This window comes from Chelonoidis abingdonii, chromosome 12 (genome assembly GCF_003597395.2).
Source record: "Chelonoidis abingdonii isolate Lonesome George chromosome 12, CheloAbing_2.0, whole genome shotgun sequence".
Taxonomy (NCBI): domain Eukaryota; kingdom Metazoa; phylum Chordata; order Testudines; family Testudinidae; genus Chelonoidis; species Chelonoidis abingdonii.
The window spans coordinates 5,284,875-5,309,410 of NC_133780.1; the positions used below are offsets into that span (position 1 = coordinate 5,284,875).

Below are 24,536 nucleotides of genomic sequence, written 5' to 3' on the forward strand. Positions count from 1 at the left end.
CAGAGGTTGAGAAATTAAATTCTACTTTATTCTTTCCAAGCCAGAAATAAAAGTTAAAATCTCCTCCCCACACCCAGTACCCTCAGCTCAGAGCATTTCGGCCCCCGCCCAGCAAGGCACTGCTCCCACCTCCCGCAGGCATCAGCAACATTGTACAGTCGGCAGAAAAAATGCAGTGGATCCATTAGAGATGCTGGGATTCAGTCACAGGGACACAAACGCTGTGACAGCAGAAAAGCCAGGGAGCTCGGGTTAATGGGATCTGGAGAAGGGTGCGGCATCTCCAATCCTGGCTGAGGGTATGCCCCAGGGATGTCCTTGGCATGTATGTGGTGAGCGTGACAGAGAGAGTCTCTGTCAAGGACGCTGTGGAGGGGGGTAGCAGTGACCATCTTGGTTCACAGACTCCCCATTGCCTTCCAGTCGCAGTGATGGACGTCAGCTGGCCTCAGTGCCAGGCAGGCCTGTTGACTTCCCTAGTTTCCTTCCTATCACTGCTCAGTCTTGTCCTCCCAGGAATCACTGGTAGACCCAGCAACTCCACAAGCAGTGTCATTTGAAGCTCTTTGGGATTCAGGGACAGTTTCACCCAGTGATCACAGGCTAGTTCCTGTCTCTCTCCGGCTCCAGTGCAGCAAGTTAACAATTCTCAGCCTCGGCTGTCTGGCTCTCCAGAGAAAACCCTGCAGTTTCCCAGCCCTTTATCTCTCTCCTGACCTATCTCCCATCACTGCAGGGATCCAGCACGAACTTCCCTCCCCATTTCAGTCTCTGCCTCTCCGCCTGCAACTCTCGCACTGGCCCCATCGGTGTATGTGCTCATGGTGACATAGAATAATCATTGTTCAAATAACACTAAGATCTCATGGCAAAGGTTCGGAAAATGGTACAAATAAAGGAAGAGTGTTCTGGCAAATGGTCATTCGTCTTTTGGAGTCCCCACTAAATCTACACAATGTCCTGCAAAACAAAACCAATATCCTGCTAGGTGACCAAATGGCTTTCAGCAAATAGAGAACAAGCCACAATACAGCGTGGACTGTAAGAAACTTTCAGGTTCATATACAGTGACATCCCAGAACATGTTCCAGTTGATTCAAAAATCAAGAGAACAGACTTACCCACACTCTCCTCTGAACTATCAACACCTGCTTCTTATATTGTCATGATGGTTACAAAAGTTTTAACACCGTCCTAATGAAAGAAGAAAACCCAAATTCTCATCTGATGGAAACTGGAATTTAAGCTCAGAATGATCACAGACTGTGGGGGATTCATTTGAATTCTCCCTCCAGTTTTGCAACATTTTCACCCACAGCCCTCCCGAATCTGACTTAGCATGAAAGAAATCAAAGATATATGCAGGGGAATCAGATTTTTTTAAATAAACTGTGACCAGCCCCACTTCCTCTCCTGTGAGGAGTTTCTAATGTCAATTCCACTCTAAGCTTTTTCCATGTTAAAGATATTTAAGAGGTTTATTCCCTGTACGACTTTCCTGATGTGTGATACAAGCTGACCCCAGCTGAAGCTTACCCCACATTCAACGTTTCTTTCCTCTGTGGATTCTCTGATGTCCAATATGAGTTGACTTCCGACTGAAACTTTTCCCACAGTCGAGGCATTTATAGGGTCTCTCTCCTGTATGCACTCTTTGATGTTTAATAAGGGCTGTGTTGTCAATGAACCTTTTCCCACAGTCCAGGCACTTATACGGTCTCTCTCCTGTGTGAATTCTTTGATGGGAAATTAGATTTGAGTTCCAGCTGAATGTTTTCCCACACTCGAGACATTTATAGGGTTTCTCTCCTGTATGTGTTCGCTGATGTGAAATTAGGTATGAGCTCTGATTGAAACTTTTCCCACACTCCAGGCACTTATAGGGTTTATCTCCCGTGTGAGCACTCTGATGTGAAATTAGATCTGAGCTCAGAACAAAGCTTTTCCCACAGTCCAGACATTTATAGGGTTTCTCACCTGTGTGGGTTCTCTCATGCCTAATAAGATCTGAGCTCTGAATGAAGCTTTTCCCACATTCCAGGCATTTATAAGGTTGTTCGCCTGTGTGGGTTCTCTGATGCCTAATAAGGTTTGAACCCTGATTGAAACCTTTCCCACAGTCAAGGCATTTATAGGGTTTCTCCCCTGTGTGGATCCTCTGATGGGAAATAAGGTTTGCAGTATGACTGAAGCCTTTCCCACAGACAAGGCACTTATAGGGTTTCTCTCCTGTGTGGATCCTCTGATGAGAAATAAGATTTGAGCTCTGACTGAAAACTTTCCCACAGACAAGGCACTTGTAAGGCTTCTCTCCAGTGTGGACCTTCTGATGTGAAATAAGATGTGACCGCCGAATAAAGATTTTTCCACACTCGCTGCATGTGTTTTTTTTCTCTTCTCTGGGCATTCTCTGCTGGGCCGTGGTTTCCTTGAGGTCCTTGCAACCTCCACCATCATTTATGGGTTCACGTGTTTTCTTCCCTGGGTTGCATCCCAGCAATCTCTCTGATCTGCGCTGAGTTCCACAAGGTTTTCCTCGTTTACGATCCTGGTAAAAATTCCCCTCGGTTCTTCCCAATACTGTTCCCTGCAGATCCATGTCCTCACAATTTTCCCACTGTGGATTCTCCTTCTCATTCAGCTGCCCAGCACGCCCTGGAATACAGAGAGAGAATCCAGACAGGAGTCATCCCCGATGCCAGGGAGGAAGGAATGAAAGAGGAACAGCAAAGAGGGGAAACACATCACAACAACCGTTGGGGTGACCGAGAAAGGGAACATTTACTAATCCTTCTTTAATTTTTTCTTCTCTGAAGTGGGTCCCTGGTGCTCCATAATCCTTTAAAACTGGGATATTCCTTCTCATCGTCCAAGCATAAAGGAGTTTCTTTCTTTTACACTCTCTCTCTCTCACTCTAGCTTCACACTGCATTGCACCAGATACAACAACGGCACCAAACGGTGAAGCCAGGAACAGAGGTTTTAAAAATAAATTAAATAAAAAATAGAGCCTCCATGCTTGGAAGAAATAACCTAGTTCCAACAGACAACACAGAGCACCAGGGACACACAAAAGAGAAACTGGATTCTGCCTCCACATCCCTTCCAAACACCCAGGGATCATAAAGTCTGGGGGTGGGGAGCTGCTGCCAGATCTCAGTCAGCGTGTGGGTGGGTGACATCTGCCCCAAAAATGGAGCTGGTCCCAGGAAGGGAGGGGAAGAGACAAGAATGAATATAGACAGGACAAGACGATGCTTCTGCCACCTCAGAGGATGCAGGATAGAGATGAATTAGGTCTCCCTTGTGTTTCCGAGTCTCTTATCCCATGGCTGAGGGAGTGGGGCTCAAAGTCTGTCAAATGGGCTGTGGGAAGTATGGGTTCATTCCCCTGAAATTGCAGGGTCTGTCTGCACAGCTGCTGGGAAGTGTGATCCCCAACTTGGTAGACACACAAGCACTAATGTCTGACAATACCAATGTGGCCATGGCCGCACGGGCTGTGGCTCGGATTAGCCACTTGAGTATAATCCTGCCCTGCCCCTGGGCATGTCCTCAGGCGACTAGCACTAGCCGCTATCTGCGCCACTATTTTTAGGCACTAGCTCTGGCAGAACTAGTGCATGTAAATCCCCCTAAGCTGGGAATCCCACCTCCCCGATGCTGTGTGGACGTAACCTAAGGGACTTGGGAAGAATCTGAGCAGAAGCCAAACTGGCCACATCATAGACCTCCCCACCCAATAAGCTTCTAATAACCATGGAGACGGGAATCCCTTACCCAGCGAGGTCACCATCTCATAATTCTCCTGCATGATGTCCCTGTAGAGGGCTCTCTGAGCAGGGTCCCCTGCCCCTGCGTGAAATACACAGCCACCTCCTCGAAGGTCACCGGCCCCTGAAACAGTAAGAGTCCCCCACTCAGCACCTGCTGCTCCAGCTACAAGCCTGCTATTCATGGGGGAGGAGGGGCGATAAAATGGAAGCTCTGAGGGTTGCGGAGGGAAAGGGTAGCAGAATCCCACCCTCACCCTGCTCAGACTAGCCAGGAGGCTTCAGGAGGGGAGAAAGAGAGAGCTCCTTGTCCCTCCCAGCGGATGGAGGATGGCAGGGTCCTTCCCATTTATCTCACACCTATTAGCCAGAGGCTTATACAGGTTGCAGGCTTTGAGGCTGTGCCAAAGCAGGACATTTTCGTAAATGTTTTGTATGAACACTGTGTGTGCGCCTCAGTTTCCCCTGCCTGTTGCAAGGGTGTTTGATCTTCTCAGCGAACCCTAGGGGGCCAGGTGTGACTGTTGTCTAGCTGCTCAGTCCCAAGCAACGGATGGACATTTTGTAAATTAGAAATGGATGGCTGGGGGGGTGGGTAGTGGGGAGGCACCCACTGCAAGAAGCCAGCCAGTTGTGACAAGTTTGAGAAGAGACAGAGAGGTGGAGGCCGGATGACCAAAGGATGGAGGAGGAGCAACTGGGCCTGACTGAGGATGGGCTGTTACTCTCCTTTTTTGGGGCAGGGGGGAGAATCAGGACTTTGGGCTCTGGCTTTGCTGTAACTTCTTGTGTTCTGAAGTAACAAAGAACTTTTCCACGCTGCATTCCAGAGAACTAAAATAAATCCCTCTGTTTTACAGCGCTGGGCTGGGAGTCACTGTGGAAGTTGGGGGTGCAGGACTCCCCTTTCAGAGGGGTGTAAGGTCTTCCCCCAGGTGGGCTCGCTGTGGGAGCTCCCAGTGCGGAATAGGGGCGCTGAAGCCAAGCAGGAAGTGAGAGTGTGCCCCGAGGGGGGGGACACACAGCAGAGGGTCCTGCCTGGGTTTGATTCAGAGCTGTTCCAGAACCGGTGACAGTTCCTCCCGACAGCTGGGTGTGAGGGGACGGGGCAACTCCGCTGGGTGCCCCCTTCAAATTTCACAGCAGCCTCTGGCTAGTGGGTTCAGGTGCCTGCACTGGAGTTTGGTTCGTTTTCCCAGCCCTGCCCAGTGCATTTCTTTCCTGTTCCACAAATGGAGGAATTTGCATCCCCCCAAAGGGCTTGTTCTGAACATTATGCCACAGACTGAACATGTCCCAGCAGGGTTTCCCGACTCTGTCACCACCTCCCTTATCCTGCGTGTTTCCTGCTCCAGCCCTTCTAACACAAACCCACCAGCAGCTACCTGAAACTCCCCTCTCTGAACGGTTTCCTGTCCCCCTGCAGGATGTGTTGTAGCCACTGGGATCGGGCAGCCCTACCCCTGTGGGGAGCTTCATTTTCAGACAGAGAGTGAAAATTCATACAAAAGTTACAACCACTGATAACAACAAATGTTGCTAGAGAAAGATACACAAAGGAGATAGACCTTTCTTGTTTGAGCTGACCCAGCCTAAATAGACATGGGAGGAGTGAGTCTGAAACCTGGGTCTCCTAAAACCCAAGTGAACGCCCTGCCCCAGAGCTGGAGTCAGTTTCCCTCTCTCTCACCCAACACTTATGCAACCATTTATACGTGGTGGAACAGCTTCAACGGGTGAGACTGAGGGGTACCCCATAGCCCTATGCACCAAACTCCAGGAGAGGGTTTAGGGCTAGGAATCACTCAGCAGAGATAGCCATCTAAGTCCCTTTGAGGGGCAGGGACATATGACCCACCGCTCTCCGCAGCGTTTCCCATTGGCTAGCTCCCCAGTCAGCATGCTGTTTTGTGGATTCCATTTTTAGGTGCTTGGCTCTGCCCCGGTATAATATAGAGAGCCTGGGAACCTAAATCAGGATTGTGGCTTCACACCTAAAAGTAATGCTTAAGTCTCTGTACGTCTAGCACTCAGTGATTTTCCTTTGATCATTGGGGATTTAATCTCCCATCCACCCACTCTCCATTTGGTGTCACAGATTTTTAAAGCCAGAAGGGGAAGAGACCATTGAATTTAGAAAATCTAGTCTGACCTCCTGAACTCAAGAATTGGAGAATCCACTGCTTCCCATAGTAGTTTTTTTTCCAGTGGTTAATCATCCTAAATTTCCATTTGAATTTCTCCAGCTTTCAGACATTCTTTCTCCTTATGTCTCTCTCTGCTATATTCAAGCTTTTCGAACCTGATATTTTCTTTTCACAACCAAATCAATGACTCAGCACAATATTTCTCCTTCAAAACTGAGGAAATTTCATCTAATTTAAAAATTAGAATGCAAATGTCAGTGAATTTTGAGATTTTATATTACTATTCGACAACTGAGACAGAAAATTAGGGAAATATGAGAGGATTCACATGCCAGCTAATTAGAAGGGAGAAGACAAAATCTTTTTCTTTTCTTAATAGTGGTTATTTAGAGAAATAAGTAAGAACATTTATACAGATAACATATTAGTGTATAAACAGAGAAACTGAACATATTTTGAGGGGATTTTATATCAAAATTTGGCAAGTGAGAAAAGAGAAAAAACAGCAGAGGGGTTCCAAATCTATAGTTTTCTAATGGAGAGAAAACGGGCTAGATTAGCGATGATCGTATTGCTATATTTATACATAGGCTTGACAAAATTTGATTTTTTTTTAATCATTTCAATGGATAATATCAATGTTTGTGAGGATTTCTCTTTGATTTTTTTTTTATTTGAATTTTCACAGTTCCGGGAAACTACGGAGTGGGTCAGACAATAATTATTTCATGGCTGTAGACAGTGGGACTCAAAAAGTTAAAGCTTTATAACCATTAATACACAAATGGTCAGCATCACATGTCAAAACATGCCCCCTCCCCTCTATTAAATCACATTGCAAGAAGTTCTCAAGCAGCTTTTTTCTTACTTTGCCAAGCTGTATATCTTGATTATTATTCATGGAAATGCTTTTTCATCTATTTGCATGTGTAGGGTGAAACTGACGTTTACCCCCAAAAATCTCATCCTTCCAAGCCTATTTATATAGAAGAGAAAAAAATGAACAGATTTATATCACTATAACCCACACAAACTACACTAAAAGCACGTTGTTAAGGCTGCCTTGCATTCATACATTAGGACGAAAGTTCTCAAGCAGGGGTCCGGGGCCCCAAAGGTAGCCGCAAGCAGGTTTCAGGGGGTCTGCCAGGCAGGGCTGGTGTTAGAGTTGCTCGAGCCAAAGGCAGAAAGCCGAAGCCCTGCCTGCCAGGGCTGAAGCTGAAGCCTGAGCAACTTAGATTTGCAGGGACCCCTGCAGTGTGGGGCCCTGGACAATTGCCCTGCTTCCTACCCCCTAACACCAGCCCCAGTTTTTATGTGCCAAAAAACCGTTGTGGCACAGCTGGGTGGTGGGGCTTTTATAGCATGTTGTGGGGGCTTCAGAAGGAAAAAGATTGAAAACCCTGTATTAGGATACAGTCTGTGTGTGGGTCACAGTCTGGGCTGTTCAGCAGACCAGGATCCTGCCTCCTTTCAGAGTAGGTGTCGCTGATGGAGCAAACAGGGCCCAGCAGCAGTTCAGGGCTGGGGAGATTCACCCATCTCTGGGGCAGGAAGGGGCCTGTCTCAGGGGAGGGAGGGGCTCAGCGGATTGTAGCGGGGTTACATTTGTAGTTCAACAATAACCTTCCTCCCTCCATTTCAGTCTCATTTCTCACCCCTCCTCGACAACCCAGCCCCAGGGACCCAACAGGAAACTCCCTGGGCCCACCCATGCCCCCCTCCCCCAAGGCGCTCTCCCCCCTGGGGCCCGGCCATGCCCCCTCCCAGCCGGTCTCCCCCCCGGGCCCGCCCATGCAACCTCCAAGCCGCTCTCCCCCCCGCCTGAACCCCCAGCCGGCCCCGGGAGCAGATCCTGGGCAGAGCCCGGGCGGCGACTCGCTGCTGGGGCCGCAGCTCCGGTCCCTCCGCCAGGCGCTTCCCAGCCAGGGAGCAGCTGCCGGGGGAGGTGAGATCTGGGGCCGCTTGTGCAGAGTCACTTTCCTGCCCGGCCCCGGCCCTTCCCCCGGGTCCCCCCTCACCTGCAGGCTGCGGCTCGGGGCTGGGGCGGGCAGAGCCCGGGGCGGGGAGGGGGGTTAGTGCCGGGCTCGCCCCGCACGGACCCCGCCGGGGAGCGGCAGCGGCTCAGCCCGGGCTCCCTGCGCACAATGGAGGAGGCGGCAGCGCCTGGCCCGGGAAGGGAAACAGAGCCAGGGCCGGGGCAGGCGCCCAGGAGCGGAGGATGCTCAGTAACATCTGCTGAAGCTGCTGCCCGGACTCTGCCCGCCCTTGACCTGACAATGTCTCCCTGCTGGTGCCAGGGGCTAAGGGGGCAAATCCGAGGGGATGAAGGGGCAGAATCTCTGCAGGGGTTGGGGGGGGGGGACTGAATGCCCAGGAGGGTCGGACAGCTGGCAGCAGGGGAAAGAGAGGGGCTCAGGGGCAAAATCAGGGATGGGGACGGGGGGTAGGAGCTGGGCGGGTTAGGAACGGGGCAGATGCTCTGCCTGATGGTGGCAAAGGGGAGACGCCGGAGATAGGGAGGGGCAGAAGGGATGAGTCACCCCAGATAGGGTGAGCCAGCAGCAGTAGTTGCAAAAATAGGGGTTGTGGGTCAGAGGGGCTTTTTCTCTCCCTTGCAGAAGGGCACATCTGAAGGCCCAGGGCATCCCATTACCCCTAGCCGATAGGATAGGAGTGGACAAACTTTTTGGGCGGAGGGCCACATCTGGGTGGAGAAATTGTATGCAGGGCCGGGGCAGGGGGCTGGAGTGCGGGGTGTGGAAGGGGGTGCGGCGTGCAGGAAGGGGCTCAGGGAAAGGGCTTGGGGCAGACGAGGGGTGCAGGGTGTACGAGGGGGCTCAGGGCAGGGGGTTGGGGTGCAGGAGGGATGCAGGATTCAGCAGGGGCTCAGGCCACGGAGTTGGGGGCAGGATGGTACGAGATTCAGGCAGAGGACTTCGAGCAGGGAATTGGGGGGCAGGAAGGGTGCAGGGGGTTGGGGGTGCAGGGTGCAGCAGGGGACTCAGGTCAGGGGGTTGGGGTGCAGGAGCGGTTCAGGGTGTACAGGGTGCTCGGAGCAGGATGCACAAGGGGGCTTGGGGCAGGAAGGGTGCGGGGGGTTGGAGTGCTGGAGGGGGTGCAGGGCACAGCAAGCGGCTCAGGGCAGGAGGTTGGGGTGCAGGGTGTACAAGGGGGCTTAGGACAGGTAGTTGGGGGGCGGGGTGCAAGAGGGGTTCAAGCTCCGGCCGGGCACTGCTTGGCTCCAGGGAGACAGCGGCGCGCACGCAGGCCAGGGCAGGCAACCTGCCCACCCCAGCGCACCCCCGCTCCAGGAAGTGCTCCAGCCCCTGGGGAAGGTGGGGCGGAGGGTTCAGCATGTGCTAACCTTGCCCCGCCTCCAGGTACCTCCCCCGAAACTCCCATTGGCTGCAGTTCCCCATTCCCGGCCAATGGGAGCTGCGGGGGCGGTGCCGGGAGATAACCCACAGAACCCTCTGCCCCTCCGCCCGGGGTTGGAGGGGCCGTGGTGCCTGGGGTGCCGCGGTGCCTGGGGTGCCGCGGGCCGGATGACTGGATCCAAAGCCCTGAGGGATCAGATCTAGATCTGGCCCGTGGGCCATAGTTTGCTTACCCCTGCGATAGGATGTATTGAGCTCCTAAAGGAGACTTGAGTCAGATAAATATTTTACATTCACCCCCCACACGCTCAAAAATTATAATTCCAATATACATTTTTAATGTTGAAAATAATCCCTTATCTTTTCCTGTAATCCACTGTGGTTTCACTCCTTTCAATTCTTTACTTTTTTTAATGTTATTTTTTATTCCTCTTAGCCCCTCATCATTCCCCTACATTCACACCCTGCCAATGGATGTCACTGTGCTACTTAATTGATATTTTTAATAGCAAATAATCATAGAAAGTATTAATAGATGCTAGTAGCCAGGGCCAGCTCCAGCATTTTTGGTGCCCCAAGTTGTCATAAATAGATTGTTAAGGGTTAATGTTTCTTTCACCTGTAAAGGGTTAACAAAGGGAACCAAACACCTGACAAGAGGACCAATCAGGAAACCGTATTTTCAAAAGCTTAAGGGAGGGAATTTGTGTGTTTCTTGGTCTTGGGTCTTTGTCTTCTTCTGTTGCTCTCTCCAGCTATGAGCAGGATCTATCTCCACCTTTCTAAATCTTCTGTTTCCCAGTTGTAAATACAAAGGTATGCAAAACAATAGGCTTTATATGTTTTTTGTTTGTATTTACATGTGTGTAGTTGCTGGAAGTTTAAATTGTATTTCTTTTGAATACGGGTGTTTATTCATATTTTCTTTTAAGCAATTGACCCTGTATTGTCACTTTGATACATAGATGATTTTTTTGTCTCTTTTCTTTCTTTTATATAAAGCCTTCTTTTTTAAAAACTTGTTGACTTTTCTTTTTCTAGTTATGGCAAGGGTATAGGAATCTCTGTGCAGGATTATCTGTCTGTCTCAGGAAAGACTGGGAGGGGGAAGTAAATTGTCCTCTCTGTTTTGTGTTTCAAGGATTTAAGCAGGGAAATCTCCTAGTATACCACGGCGGGAAATCTGGGAGGAAGCAAAGAGCAGGATAAGGAATGTAAGTCGGTTGTTTCCCTTTGTTGTGAGACTCAGGGCATCTGAGTCTTGGGGGTTCCCCAGGGAAGGTTTTGGGGAGACCAGAGTGAGACAGGCACTGATTCCTGTCCGGTGGCAGCGATATCAGATCTAAGCTGATAATTAAGCTTAGAGAGTTCATGCTAGCTTCTCAGTTTATGAACGCTAAGGTTTAAATCTGAGTAGGAAGCTATGACACAAGTGGTGGGAAAAAAAAAGAAGCCACGATCAGCAGCACTTCAGCGTCAGGTTAATTGGCCTACAGTTATCCAGGTCATCCCACTTGCTTTTCTGGAATTCTTCAGGAATGCCTCTGTTAGTCCATAATTTATTAAAAATTTATATTTTTGGGGCAGAGTTCTCTTCAAAAAGCTCTTTTAGAGCTCTGAGGTGGAAGTTATCCAGGCCTCACTGATGGAAAAATGTTTATCCTTAGTAAATGTTGTTGAACATTGTCCCTAGTTACTAGTGGACTGGAAAGTATTTTTTCATCTTCATGTAATACAAGCACATCATCCTGCTTCTTTCCAAACACAGAACAGGAATTTTTATTAAACACTTCTGCCTTTTTTGCACCCCTAATAACAATTTTACTATCTCCAGCTAGTAGTGGGCGTATACCACTGTTAAGATTTATTTTGCTCCTAATATACTTTACCAACTCCTTCTTACTGTCCTAAGCCCTGCCAACCATGGGTTAGTCCCTGATGTCTTTAGCTTCCCTTATCAATTTTCTACACTTCAGAACTTCTAATATATATCTATTACACTATATTTCCTCTTTTTCCCCCTTCTTCTATATTGCTTTTTTATTTCTAATTGCTGCCTTTACTTCACCGTTGAACCGGGATAGGCTTTTAGTCAAAGCAGTCCTCTTTTTCAACTGTAGAATCATGTTGGTTTTTTGTTTGTTTGTTTATGTTGTTGCCATCTAATAACTTCTTAAAGAAATCCCCATTTTCAATCACATTTTTTCTAATTTTTTCTTCACGGTCAGTTTTGCTCATAATTTTCCTTAGCTTTGGGAAATTTCTCCTTTTGAAGCACCAACCATATATATGTTACTGGTTAGGATTAATCTTTGTTTCCCCATATTGAACGTAATCAAGTCATGATCACTGATCCCTAGGCAATCACCCACTTCCAGTCCAGTAATTATCCATCACAAGGTCCAAAATAATTACTTAATTTGAGGGGCAATATCTTTTGTTTTAGACAAACGTCATTTATAATTTTTAGACAATCTAATGATGTTTTACTCCTGGCTACATGAAACCTCCAGCATATGTCTCACAAACTGGAGTAATCCATAATCAACACAATTTTTCTTTCCAGAAATTACAGACAGGTGCTTACGCAGTAACTCTTCTAGTTTGATTCAATGGCCTATCACAGACCCACACCAATATCTTCTCCTGGTCTTTGTAAGCTAGCACATTGAGCTATGCACCAACATTCTGACCTATACAGCAGTATCGGCTCAACAGTTGTCTCATATATGCTGATTTTTTTTATTAAAATGTTTTTGGCCCTGCATATCTTGTAGAGGTGGAGTTGGAGTATTGATATTGACTGCAGAAATGAGCTGGTTGACGGGAATATTGAGAGCTTCAAGACTGCAGAAAATAAAAGATGAAGTGGTAAGAAAATGGGTAGGGCAAGAAATAATGCTGTTACAGAAGATTAAGGAAAGACAACTTGCACATGGGTCAAGAATGGACCAGAAATCTCATCAGGGAGAACCTCCAGCGAGTTCTGCCTATCACCCAGATTCCCAGCGTTTGGTACAAAGCAACTGATTTTTTAGCCCCCTCTTCACATCCTTTGCCACATGGGTTTGATTTGTATGTGGCACGCTGAGTTGCATTTGTACTGCACGTGTCTTAGCATGTGCCCCTGTCATTGCTAATTTAACATGGGCCTAGCTGCTCCAGCTTGTCTCCAGAGAAGATGAGCACCCCTATCTGGAACATGCAGACTGTCCCATTCAGACTGCCCTCCTCTCCCATGGGAACATAGCCCAATATTCAACAAAACCCAAACCCTCAGGTTCACACCTGTTGCACAGCCAATGATTCACTTCCAGTATTTTCCACCTTTTCTCACTCATGGGACCAGAAGGACCCTTTGCGTAGGATTCTAACGCATGGTTCTACTGGAGCACCAGCTAACAGTTAAGTGAAGGCCAGCTTAAATGAGGACACTTTAAGTCAGTGACCAAAATTTTGGGTCATTAGAGCTCTGAATTCCAATGATATAGCACCCCGCAAAGGAACAGCTTTTCATAGAGTAGAGGGATTCTACCAACTTTTTTTGTGCCATCTTTGGGGTCAAACCATGTCCTTGATCCTGACCACAATGGTCACAGTTGTTCGACACTTACCCTAGTTCATTCATGTATGGCAACCGTTGTCCCTTGGGAGGAGCAAAACAGAACACAATATTTGCCAGATAATTTAGCTCTCTTGATAGGTGAGTGTCGGACGGCGAGTCGAACGGTCTTGCTAGCTGGAAATGATGAACAAGACCTCAAGGAGTTCAAGGCAACAGGTTTCAGCCTCTGAACCAGAGTAACAGCCAAGCCCTGGATGTTTGAATCTGGCTGTGGGGAGAAATAGAAACATGTTGCTAAAATCTGCCTCTGTCAAAGGGTTCTTTTTTCCCCCAATTTTGGGGGAATGGAATCGAAGCTGAGCAGAAATGCAGCAGGCCCTGAAACAGCTTTAGATGGGGATAAACTGAAGAGAGGCCAAAGGAGAGCAACACAAATGAAAGGTTTAGAAACCCTGGCCTATGAGGAAAGGTTAAAAAAAGACTGGGCAGGTTTAGTCTTGAAACAAGAAGATGGAGCAGGGACCTGACCCTAGTCTTCCAATATCTTACGGGCTGTTGCAAAGAGGATGGGAATCAATGGTTATCCATGGCCCCTGAAGGTAGGACAAGAACTAATCGGCTCAATCTGCAGCATGGCATATTTGGCTTAGTGGAAAGCTGTCGTTTAGCAGCCCGAACATGAATGCCAACTTCAGGGCAGACTACTACAGACAGGGCCCAACCCCCAGCTGAGTTCTATACTTAGATTTCACGAACCAGATATTAAGTGTAAACTCTTCAGGCCCCAGTAGCCTCACCATGGAGTCACAGACAGCCTCCTTGGACACTCTGGTCTGTCTTGCCCTCTAGGTGAGCTTCCTTTGGTGATAGATGGTCCCTTAAACCCCAAATCACAACAACATTCACGTTACTCCCATAGGACTGGTCAATTGCACTGTCGGTCTTACACCAAAGACAACACTTGTAGCCAATCCAGTAATAAACTAGCAAGATTTATTAACTAAGGGAAAGAAATGGGAGTTATTTACAAGGTTAAAGCAGTTAAACATATACACACGAATGAGTTACAGTCTTTAGTTCCAAAAAGTAAGAAGAGTTTCTATCATAAGTAACCTTTACAAGTCCTTTAGCACTATCCTGGGCTGTATAGCTGGGGATCCCATGCTTTTGCTTAGAAATTTTGCCCTTGCAAAGTCCAGCAACATACAATTTAGTACTTCTTTGCAGGGGATTTTTTATTCCTCTTTGCGACCCCAACAGTAGAAATTTGCCTGCATATCCTCACCTCATGTTGCTGGGGGGCAGGGCAGGAAGAGTGATGCACAGAGTCTTTTGTTCTAGGGTGTCCGATGGGTCATCTGCTGTTGATGTGCCTTCACAAGATCAGTAGTTTACAACAGTTGAAGTCCGGTAATTTGCCAGGCACCAGAGAAAATGCCATTCCTTCTGTAGGAAGTGAGGATTTTACACGAGCTAATGTTTCTTTCCTGTTTGCTGACTTACACAATTACAGAGCAGACACTTAATATCCTCTTATAACAAGATTAATGCCTGCAGCATCTTACAAGCAGCTTATAAACTCTAAACACACTCTTATAAACTTGACATCTATTTTAACAATACTAAGACACAGATAAGCCAGACTGATTCCAGTGGGCTTCTTGCCATGAGGACTGTCAGTAGTTAGGTGGGCAATGAGTGTGGCCCGTGGGCTATGGGTAAATTAAAGTGTAACGTTGGAGATCTCCTTGGCATGAGAGGGAAGGGGCTGTAAAATTTCACAAGTGTAGGTTGTTTCTATTCAGTAGGTTGTTTCTATTTAAGATCTGCGCTAGCAAAAAGAAGGGATAGATTCTGTCCTACCATTGTCATGTGCCCAAGTATCATAGTGCTAGGCACGCTCTGCACAGGCCGAGCGGGAGTGCATGTGCGCTATGGGCATAGCTCAAATGATTGACGACGTTTTAGCGTGTCCCTTAGTTCTGCATTTCAGGCTTTTCAGAGGTTGGCAGTTTGCATAACTCCAAGCTCCACCGGGCAGTCTTCACTCAGGATCAACAAAGTTCATTTGTCAGTTTAATTCCTAGATTCCGTTTTTAGTGGAAAGGGAATATGTTCTGGTGGGCAATTGTCAGCAGTTCAGGCACTGCTGTGGCTAGCCGAAGGCCAAGGATGCTCTGTGATTCCTAAGTGGTCGTTCTCTCCTTGACACATTGCAAAGGTTGAATTGGGATGATGGCTGTGTCTCAGAATGGTTGGAACATGGAGCTGCTTAGAGGGCAGGGAGAGAAATCCCAGATAAAGGCCTTTGGCCCAGCACTGTGACAGTTTTATCTACACTGGCTACAGTAATTTTAAACACCTGAAAGAAAACGGGTGTGTCTCTCTCCTCCATGACCCATCTCAGGGTTCCCTCTAATTATTCCCACCCACGTGCGCAGTGAATTTTGTTACGTGCACTTGGCAAAATTCATGTGGCAGGTGGGGTCGAGGGGTTCAGAGTGTGGTAGGGGACTCAGGGCTGGGACAGAGCGTTGGTGTGTGTGTGTGGGGGCTCCGACTGGGGGTGTGGGCTCTGGGGATGAGGGGTTTGGGGTGCAGTGGGGCTTCCTGGGCCTATGGTCAGGAGGACTCCCTCCCCAGCTCTTTCTCCCCGCAGCAGCACCTGGGGTGGGGGGAGGCGCCTGTCCCCTGGCTGTGGCAGGTCCAGGCTGGGCTGGGTCAGGGCCAGGAGAGGGGTGCCTGTTCCCCAGCCGTGGCACATCTGGGGCATCTCTTCCTGCTACAGCCCTGAGTGCCCTCGCAGTGCTTAATAGGCCGCTCAGCTTAGAGGGAACTTAGCCCACCTTTTCCTGCAACACAGAAATCCCCCTCCCCCCCTAATGATTTCCAGCTTCCCATTCCCTTCCCATGAAGTCATTAGTGAGCACTTTAAAAGCCCGTGGAGACCATTGCAGTGGAGCAGCCATATCACAGCCGCTTAACAGAGGGCCAATTGCTTTGTGCCAGGAATGGGAGCCTGCAACTGGGCCTGGGATCAGCCAGCTAACGGCAGCTGAAATTGCAGCTTGGCTGAACGGCAGCTGAGTAGCATTGCCAGGACGGCTCTTCAGCTCGGTAGGACCCTGCGTCTCAATGCTTATGCCTGCAGCTGGGCTTGTTCCTCTTCCTGGCAGTCCAGCCCTGCTCTGTTCCTGACTCCGGCTCTGATCACTAGGCCAGACTACCCCACCTCCTGCTGCGTGACTCCTGGCTTATGTAGCCTGAGCTGTACGCCGAGCCAGGCCCTGCACCGCTGTGCTCCAAACAATTCTTCTCCTTTGTGCCCCTGGATCCACCTATCCCCTCCCCTCCAACTCAGCCCCTCTGCCCCTCCTCAGGCTAGCCTCACCCTGCCGTGTGGGGATGCGATGTGCCCATTGGGTGTGTGATGAACTCAGCCTAAAGAAGCAACAATGTTTGTGCCACCCTCATGAAATCAAGAATAGTAACACCTCACTTCTAACTAGCACTTTTCACCCGTGGAGCTCAAAGCCTTTTACAAAGCAAATCCGCGTACGCAGTGGCATGGTTGCTAGGTTGGTCCCAGGATGTGAGAGAGACACAGTGGGGAAGGGGATCTCTTTTACTGGACCGACTTCTGGTGGGGAGAGAGACAAGCTTTCGAGCTTACACAGAGCTCTGCGTCGTCGTACTGAGAGGGTCACAGGTAACTACTAGAGGGAACAGAAGCATAAGTTAACATGTATTTCAAAGGATCCTTCATGGCGAAGAGGCCAGTTAACACCTCTCTGCTTGCATGGGGGAAAACAAGAAGCGAGGAGAAAGGGGATGTGGGTTACAGATTGTTGGAATAAGCTGGGGTGGCCAAATCCTGGCTTGTGAGCCACATGCAGCCATGTAGCTTAGCACGGTGCCCCCCCTTCTCCGCCTACCAAACTGGGAGTTGGCGGGAGCTCAGGGCTTCTGCCCTGAGGCAGGGCGGTGGCATTAGGGGTTTCTACCCAGCAGGGAGGGGAGTCTCAGTGTTCCCTACAGGGCAGAAGCCCCTACTCCCACCGCCCTGCAGCAGAGGAGAAGCCCCAACACCCAGCAGGCATGCCCAGCTCACAAACTTCTGAAGATTATATGAAGGTCGGAGGGTAAGTTTGGCTTCCCCTGTAATAAGCCATAAATCCAGTGTGAGTGTCTCTGTTCAATACATGATTTGTAGTGTCTAGTAAAGTTATGAATTTAAATATAACGTACCCCCCCGAGAGGCGGTAGTTAGGTCAATGGAAAACTTCTTCCCTCAACCTAGTGCTGTCTATGCAGGGGGTTAAGTCGGCTTAACTATACAGCTATGGGCTTTAGATTTCTCACCCCCCATAGCAACATAGCTGGGTTGACATATATGTAGTTGTAGACCATGTCTCAGTCTCTGCCTCTTGGACTGCAACTGGCCCCATCACTGGTTGTGCTGCTGGTGATTTATAATAATCATTGTCCAAACAACACTCAAATCTCATGGCAAGAGTTGGAAAATGGTACAAATAAAATGAGTGTGGCCTGGCAAATGGTCCTTTGTCTTATGAAGTCTCTGATAAATCTGCGCTACGTCCTGTAAAACAAAACTAATATCCTACTACGGGATCAAATCGCCTTCAGCAAATAGAGAACAATCCACAATACAGGGTGGGCTGTAAGACACTCCAGGTTCAGATAAATCAGCATCCCAGAGCATGTTCCAGATGATTCAAAATCAGGAGAACAGACTGAACTGTCTACATCTGTCCCATTCAGCGCCTCCTTATATGGTCATGTTACTTACAAAAGTTCTAACGTCATCTAATGAAAGGAGAAAACCCAAACTCCCATCGCAAAACAAACAGCTGGGCAAGAAAAAGGCCAGAAGCTGCTTTACCCACAGATGGAAACTGGGATTTAGGGTCAGAACAATCACACTGTGTTTGGGATTGAGTCAAATTCCCCCTCCAGGTCGGCGACACTTTCATCTCCAGCCCTCAGGAGTCTGATTTGGTGGAGGTTGCGACCAATGTTCCCTCTAATTTTTTCCATTCATGTGCGGAATGAATTTTGTTTTGTGCACCAAATTACCGAGGTAATATGTGGATGTGCCCCACCAGTAGAAACAAAAACCCTAGAGATAATATATAGAGTTCTAAAAAGTTACCATAGTGATAATTACTCCAGCCAGGATATTTAGCATTTCAGAACTCACTACTCAAAGAATTAAATTTAAGCGTAAGAGAGAAATAAAAATGATGCATGCATAGACCAGTCAAAAACCTCAAACAACAGCACTTTGAAAGAATAAAATTACAGAGAATATATGTGCATTGCAGGAAGTATCAAGAAGTAACAAGAACAACAATAATACAAGCATATGCTGGGAGGTGAGTGTGAAAAACAGAGTGTGAGTGTGCGCGTGTGACAGACAGTGCGTGTGAGACAGAGACACAGTGCATGTGCATGAGACACTGTATGTGCGCGAGACACACACATTGTGTGTGTGCGTGTGTGAGAGACACGCCTTGCCCCTTTTAGCTAGATTGGCACTCAAAACAGACACAGCAGCAGCCGCCAGCAAGCTCCCTCCGCCCCACTCCTGAGCCCTGTTGCGTTTCGCCTCCCCGCTCTGCAGAGATGGGGTACAGGGGCATGGGACACCCTGACATCAGTGCCCCCGCTTCCCGCCTGCTCTGCACAGCAAGCAGGAGGCTCCTGGGAGCAGCTCCAAGGCAGAGGGCAGGAGCAGCGTGGCAGTGGTGGGAGGGACACCTGAAGTGCGCAGCACTTGAAAACTTTCTGGGTGGCCTTGCGACCACGCAGCTTACAGGGAACTTAGGTTGGGACCACTGTATAAATGAGATGCTCAGGGTTGGTCTACACTAGAAGTGGTGGAGGTTTGGTCCAGGCCAGGGCTAAACATGCCAGCTACTTGACCAGTTTTCCTGCACTAGACAACTCTTGGAGGCAGAAAGGCCCCTCGGCTCGGCAGCCAGGGCTGCAGCAGGGAGGAGGGGCTGTGACGTGTAAAAAGTTCTGAATGAAACATTTCCCACATTCAAAGCATCTCTGCGTTCGCTGTGGATCCTTTGCTGTGAAATAAGAACTGAACTCTGAGTAAAACTCTTCCCACAAGCCAGCCGTTTATAGAAGCGACCTCCAGTTTGGGTTCTCGGATGTGTATTAAGTGGTGACTTGCCTCGACTGTGGGAAAAAGTTGAAAGACATTTATGGTGATTTTTCCCATGTGGATTCTCTGGTGCCTAGTCAGGCTTGAACTTCAAGGGAACTTTTTCCCAATAGGGTGTTTCTCCTGGATGGTTTTGGTGATGCACAATAAGATGTGAGGAATAAATAAAGCTTTTATAGGATTTATAGACTCATAGACTCAGACTTTAACGTCAGAAGGGACCACCATGATCATCTAGTCCAACCTCCTGCACAATGCAGGCCACAGAATCTCACTCACCCACTCCTGCAACTTATCACCCATGTGGATTCTCTGATGTCCCAAAAGGCGTGACTTGTCACTAAATTCCCACACTTTATAAGGTGTCCCTCCTGTATGGATCCTCTGATGTCGAATCAGGTTTGACCTATGATTGAAATTTATCCCACTGTCCTGGCATTTATATGGTTTCTCTCCCATATGGATGCTGTACTGTGAAATAAGATCTGAGCTCTGAAAAAAATGTTTTCCCAGAGTAAAGGTATTTATAGGGCTTCTCTCCTGTGTGGGTTCTCTGATGTATACTAAGGGTGTACTTTGTCATTAAACTTTCGCTCACTGTCAATACTTCTATAGGGTCTCTTTCTAGGGTGGGTTCTCTGATGAGTATTAAATTGTGCTTTACTATTAAACATTTTCCCACAGTCAAGGCATTTATGAGGTTTTTCCTGCCATGTGGGTGTTCTGGTGTCTAGTCAGGTTTGAACTCTGACTGAAGTTTTTCCCGCAGTCGGGGCATTTATAGGGCATTTTTCCTGTATGGATTCTCAGATGCACACTAAGATTTGAGCTCTGAAGGAATCTTTTCCCACATTCCAGGCACTTATAAGGTCTCTCTCCTGTGTGGGTTCTCTGATGTGCCGTCAGATCTGAGCTCCAACTGAAACTTTTCCCACACTTGAGGCATATATAGGGTCTCTCTCCTGTGTGCGTTCTCTGATGTGCAATTAGGTATGAGCTCTGATTGAAACTTTTCCCACAGTCCAGGCACTTGTAGGGTTTGTCTCCAGAATGGGTTCTCTTGTGTCTAGTAAGGAGTGAGTTCTGATTGAATCTTCTTCCACAGTCGAGGCACTTATAGGGTTTCTCTCCCGTGTGGAGTCTCTGATGAATAATAAGGGCTGAACTGTCACTAAATGCTTTCCCACAATCTAGGCATTTGTAGGGTTTCTCTCCAGTATGGTGCATCTGATGTCTAACAAGCTGCATGTTCCAATCAAAACTTTCCCCACAGTCAAGGCACTTATAGGCTCTTTCCCCTGTGTGGGTTCTCTGGTGTGAAATAAGATCTGAGCTCTGAATGAAGCTTTTCCCGCACTCCAGGCATTTATAGGGTTTCTCACCTGTGTGGGTTCTCTCATGCCTAAGAAGATGCGAACCCTGAATGAAACCTTTCCCACAGTCAAGGCACTTATAGGGTTTCTCTCCCGTGTGAATCCTCTGATGTGAAATAAGGTGTGCAGTCTGGCTGAAACCTCTCCCACAGACAAGGCACTTGTAGGGTTTCTCTCCAGTGTGGATCCTCTGATGGGAAATAAGGTGTGACCGCCGAATAAAGCTTTTCCCACACTCGGTGCATGTGTTTTTTCTCTCTTCTGTGGGGATTCTCTGCTGGACTGTGATTTCCTTGAGGTCCTCGCAATCTCCACCATGATTTATGGGTTCACACATTTTCTTCCCTGGGTCGTATCCCAGCAGCCTCTCTGACTTGCGTTGGTTTCTGCAGGTTTTCCCTTGTTTATGATTCTTATAAAAATTCTGCTTGGATCTTCCCAATACTGTTCCCTGCAGACCCACGTCCTCACCACCTTCCTGCTGTGGATTCTCCTCCTCATTCTTACTCACCATCTCAGCATGCCCTGGAATACAGCGAGAGAATCCAGACAGGAGTCATCCCTGTGCTGAGGAGAAAGGAACGAAAGGGGAACAGCAAAGAGGGGAAAAACAACACAACTGCTGGGGAGACTGAGAAAGGGAACATTTACTAACCCCTCTCTAATTTTTCCATCTCTGAAGTGGATCCCTGGTGCGCCTGGATTCATTAGAACTCGGATATTCCTCCTCATCTTCCAAGCATGGAAACTGCTCTGTTTTTTGAAGCCCTCTCACTCGTTCTACCTTCACACTGTACTGCGTCAGGTACAACAACGGCACCACAGGGTAAAGCCAGAAACAGAGGTTTTAAAAATAAATTAAAGAAAAAATGTAGTATCCATGCTTGGAAGTAATAACCTATTTGTAACAGACAACACAGAGCACCAAGAGAAACTGGATTCTGCCTCCAGATCCCCTCCAAACACTCAGGGGGAGGTAAAATCTGGGGGCAGGGACCTCCTGCCAGATCTCCGTCAGCGTGGGTGGGTGACTTCTGCCCCATGGATGGAGCTAGTCCCAGGAAGGGAGGGGAATAGACATGAGTGAATACAGAGAGGACAATACAATGCTTCTGCCACTCTTTTTAGGCACTAGCTCGAGCAGAATTAGTGCAAGTATATCTACCCGAGCTGGGAATCACACCTCCTCGATGCTGTGTAGACGTAACCTAAGGGAATTGGGAAGAACCTGAGTAGAAGCCAAACTCGCTACATCACCACCACCCCCCACCCCGCTTCCAATAACCAAAGGCACAGGACTCCCTTACCCAGCGAGGTCACCGTCTCATAGTTCTCCTGCATGATGTCCCTGTAGAGGGCTCTCTGAGCAGGGTCCAGCAGAGTCCCCTGCCCCTGGGAGAAATACACAGCCACCTCCGTGAAGGTCACTGGCCCCTGAAACAACAAGAGTCCCCCACTCAGCACCTGCTGCCCCAGCTACAAGCCCGCTATTCATAGGGGAGGAGGGCCGATAAAATGGAAGCTCTTGGGAGGGTGGGAGAAAGGGTAGCAGAATCCCACCCTCACCCTGCTCAGAGCAGCCAGGAGGCTTCAGGAGGGGAGAAAAAGAGAGCTCCTTGTCCCTCTCAGGAGGGGGGAGAGCAGGGGCCTTCATGTTTGTCACACACCTACTAACCAGAGGCTGATAGAGGAGGTGGAGCCCCCTCAGCAGGGTCCAGGGACAGGAATCCCAACCCCTTCCCCATTCCCAGCAGTTGGGAGTGAGGAGATGGGGCCTCTCCCCTAGGTCTCACCGCTGGGTGCCCCCTTTGTATTCCACAGCAGCCTCTGCATGGTGGCATTCGCAGCTGAGATGGACCAAGCAGAGATAGGTCCCTTTGAGAGGCAGGGGTGTATGCATAGGCGCCGACTCCATGAGTGCTCCGGGGCTGAAGCACCCAAGGGGAAAAAATGGTGGGTGCAGAGCACCCATCAGCAGCCCCCCATTAGCTCTCCCCACTCCCCCAGTACTTTCTGCCCACCGTCAGGCCCCGTGGATCAGTGCCTCCCCCTGTCATAAACAGATAGCTGAGGGTTAATGTCTCTTTCACCTGTAAAGGGTGAACAAACAACACCTGTCCAGAGGACCAATCAGGAAACAAGATACTTCCAAATCTCAAGGGAGTGAAGTTTTGGGTGTGGGTCCTTTGTTCTGTGTCTGTGTGCTCTCTAGGCTCTGAGGGTGATCACACTATCTCCAGGCTCTCTAATCTTCTGTTTCCAAGTTGTAAGTACAGATAGAAAAACAATATAGGTTTTTACATTGTTTTCTGTATTTGCAAGTGTGTAGTTTGCTGGAAATGTTTAAATTGTATTTTTTTGAATAAGGCTGTTTATTCATTTTTTATAAGTTAACAGACCCTGTAATATTTTCATTTTGATTACAGAGACAATTTTTATGTCTTTTCTTTCTTTTTAAGACCTGTTTGATTTTCTTTTCTAGTTGAGGTTCAAGGGGATAGGAATCTCTGTGCCAGGATTACTGTCTCTCTCAGGGAAAGACTGGGAGGGGGAAAAAGAAGGAGGGGGGAAGGTGAATTGTCCTCTCTGTTTTGTAATTCAAGGAGTTTAAGTACAGTAATCTTCCAGGGTAATCCAGGGAGGGGAAGCCTGGGAAGAGGTAAAGAGGGGGGAAGGGAAGTGGGTTATTTCCCTTTGTTGTGAGACTCAAGGCATCTGAGTCTTGGGGTCCCCAGGGAAGGTTTTGGGGAGACCAGAGTGTACCAGGCACTGGAATTCCTGGTTGGTGGCAGCGCTACAGGATCTAAGCTGGTAATTAAGCTTCGAGGATTCATGCAGGTACCCAAATTTTGGACGCTAAGGTTCAGAATTGGGAATTATACCTTATGACACCCCCTCCCTCCCCACACCTGCTGCAATCAGCTGTTTCAAGGCATCAGGAGGCTGGGGAAGAGTGGGGGAAGGAGTGAGGATGTGGCGCTCAGGAGAGGGGGTTAGAAGAGGTGGGGCAGGAGGGAGCGGGGGTGGGAAGAGGCAGGGTGGGGGCAGGGCCTTGGGGGAAAGGGTAGAGTGGGAGTGAGGCCTGGGGCAGAGCCGGAGGTCAAGCAACCCCTGGCACTTTGGAAAGTCGGCACCTGTGGGTGCATGACCCACCCCTCTCCTCAGCATTTCCTGTTGGCTAGCTCTGGCAGCTCTCCAGTCAGCATTTTTTGGTGCTTAGCTCTGCCCAGGGATAATACAGGAAGCCTGGAAGCCTAACTCAGGGCTGTGGTTTCCACCGGGAGGCAGGGCACCTAAATGTTACATGCTGCTATGCTGATCATTGTAATGCCTAAATCCCTTTGCACATCTAGCCTTCAGTGATTTTCCTATCAGTATCTGGGAGACACTGGTTCCCTACCTGGGGGAGGCTTAAAGAAGGAGGAAACAATTTCCTTCTCAGATATCAGGGAGAGTTGATCATTGGGGATTTCAATCCCCCACCCACCCACTCACTCTGCATTTGGTGTTAGGGATTTTTAAGCCCAAACGGAAAAGGGAACACTGAATTTAGAAAATCTTCTCTGACCTCCTGTACAATCCAACCAGAGAAATTCATCCGGTTACTCCTGCATTAAGCCCAGTCACTTGTGTTGGACTAGAACACGTCTATCAGAAAGGTATCTTGAACTCAAGAAATGGAAAGCCCACCACTTCCTTGGGTAATTTTTTCCAGTATTTAATCACCCCTAGTTTGCTGTTTGAATTTCTCTGGCTTTATCTTCCAGCCATTCATTCTTCTTATGCCTTTCTCTGCTAGAGTTAAGAGGCCTTTAGAGTTGGTGACATTTTCCCCTTGTAATGAAATCAGTGACTCAGGACAATGTTTCTCCAAAACTAAGAAAATCTTATATAATACAAACATTAGAGTGCAAACCTCAGTGAATTTTGAGATTTTATATCACTATTTGACAATTGAGAGAGAAAATTAGGGAAATAGGAAAGGACTGATTTCAGCTAATTAGAGAGGGAGACGGCAAAATCTATTTTTTTCTTTATAGTGTGTATTTAGAGAAAAATAAGGAAAACATTTATGCAGATAATATGTTAATTAATAAAT

At 48.3% G+C, this 24,536-nt stretch overlaps 1 protein-coding gene across 1 annotated transcript in view; it reads right to left on the bottom strand.

The window, feature by feature from the left end:
- Positions 1-1,411: 1,411 nt before the first annotated feature.
- LOC116836553 (uncharacterized) overlaps positions 1,412-24,536 on the bottom strand; it is a 47,708-nt gene continuing 24,583 nt past the window's right edge. Inside the window, 5 exon segments of the mRNA XM_075071702.1 lie at positions 1,412-2,375; positions 5,149-5,154; positions 19,348-19,529; positions 19,700-19,771; positions 19,773-20,962. Coding sequence (XP_074927803.1) covers positions 1,544-2,375; positions 5,149-5,154; positions 19,348-19,529; positions 19,700-19,771; positions 19,773-20,962 — 2,282 coding nt within the window. The 3' untranslated portion in view covers positions 1,412-1,543.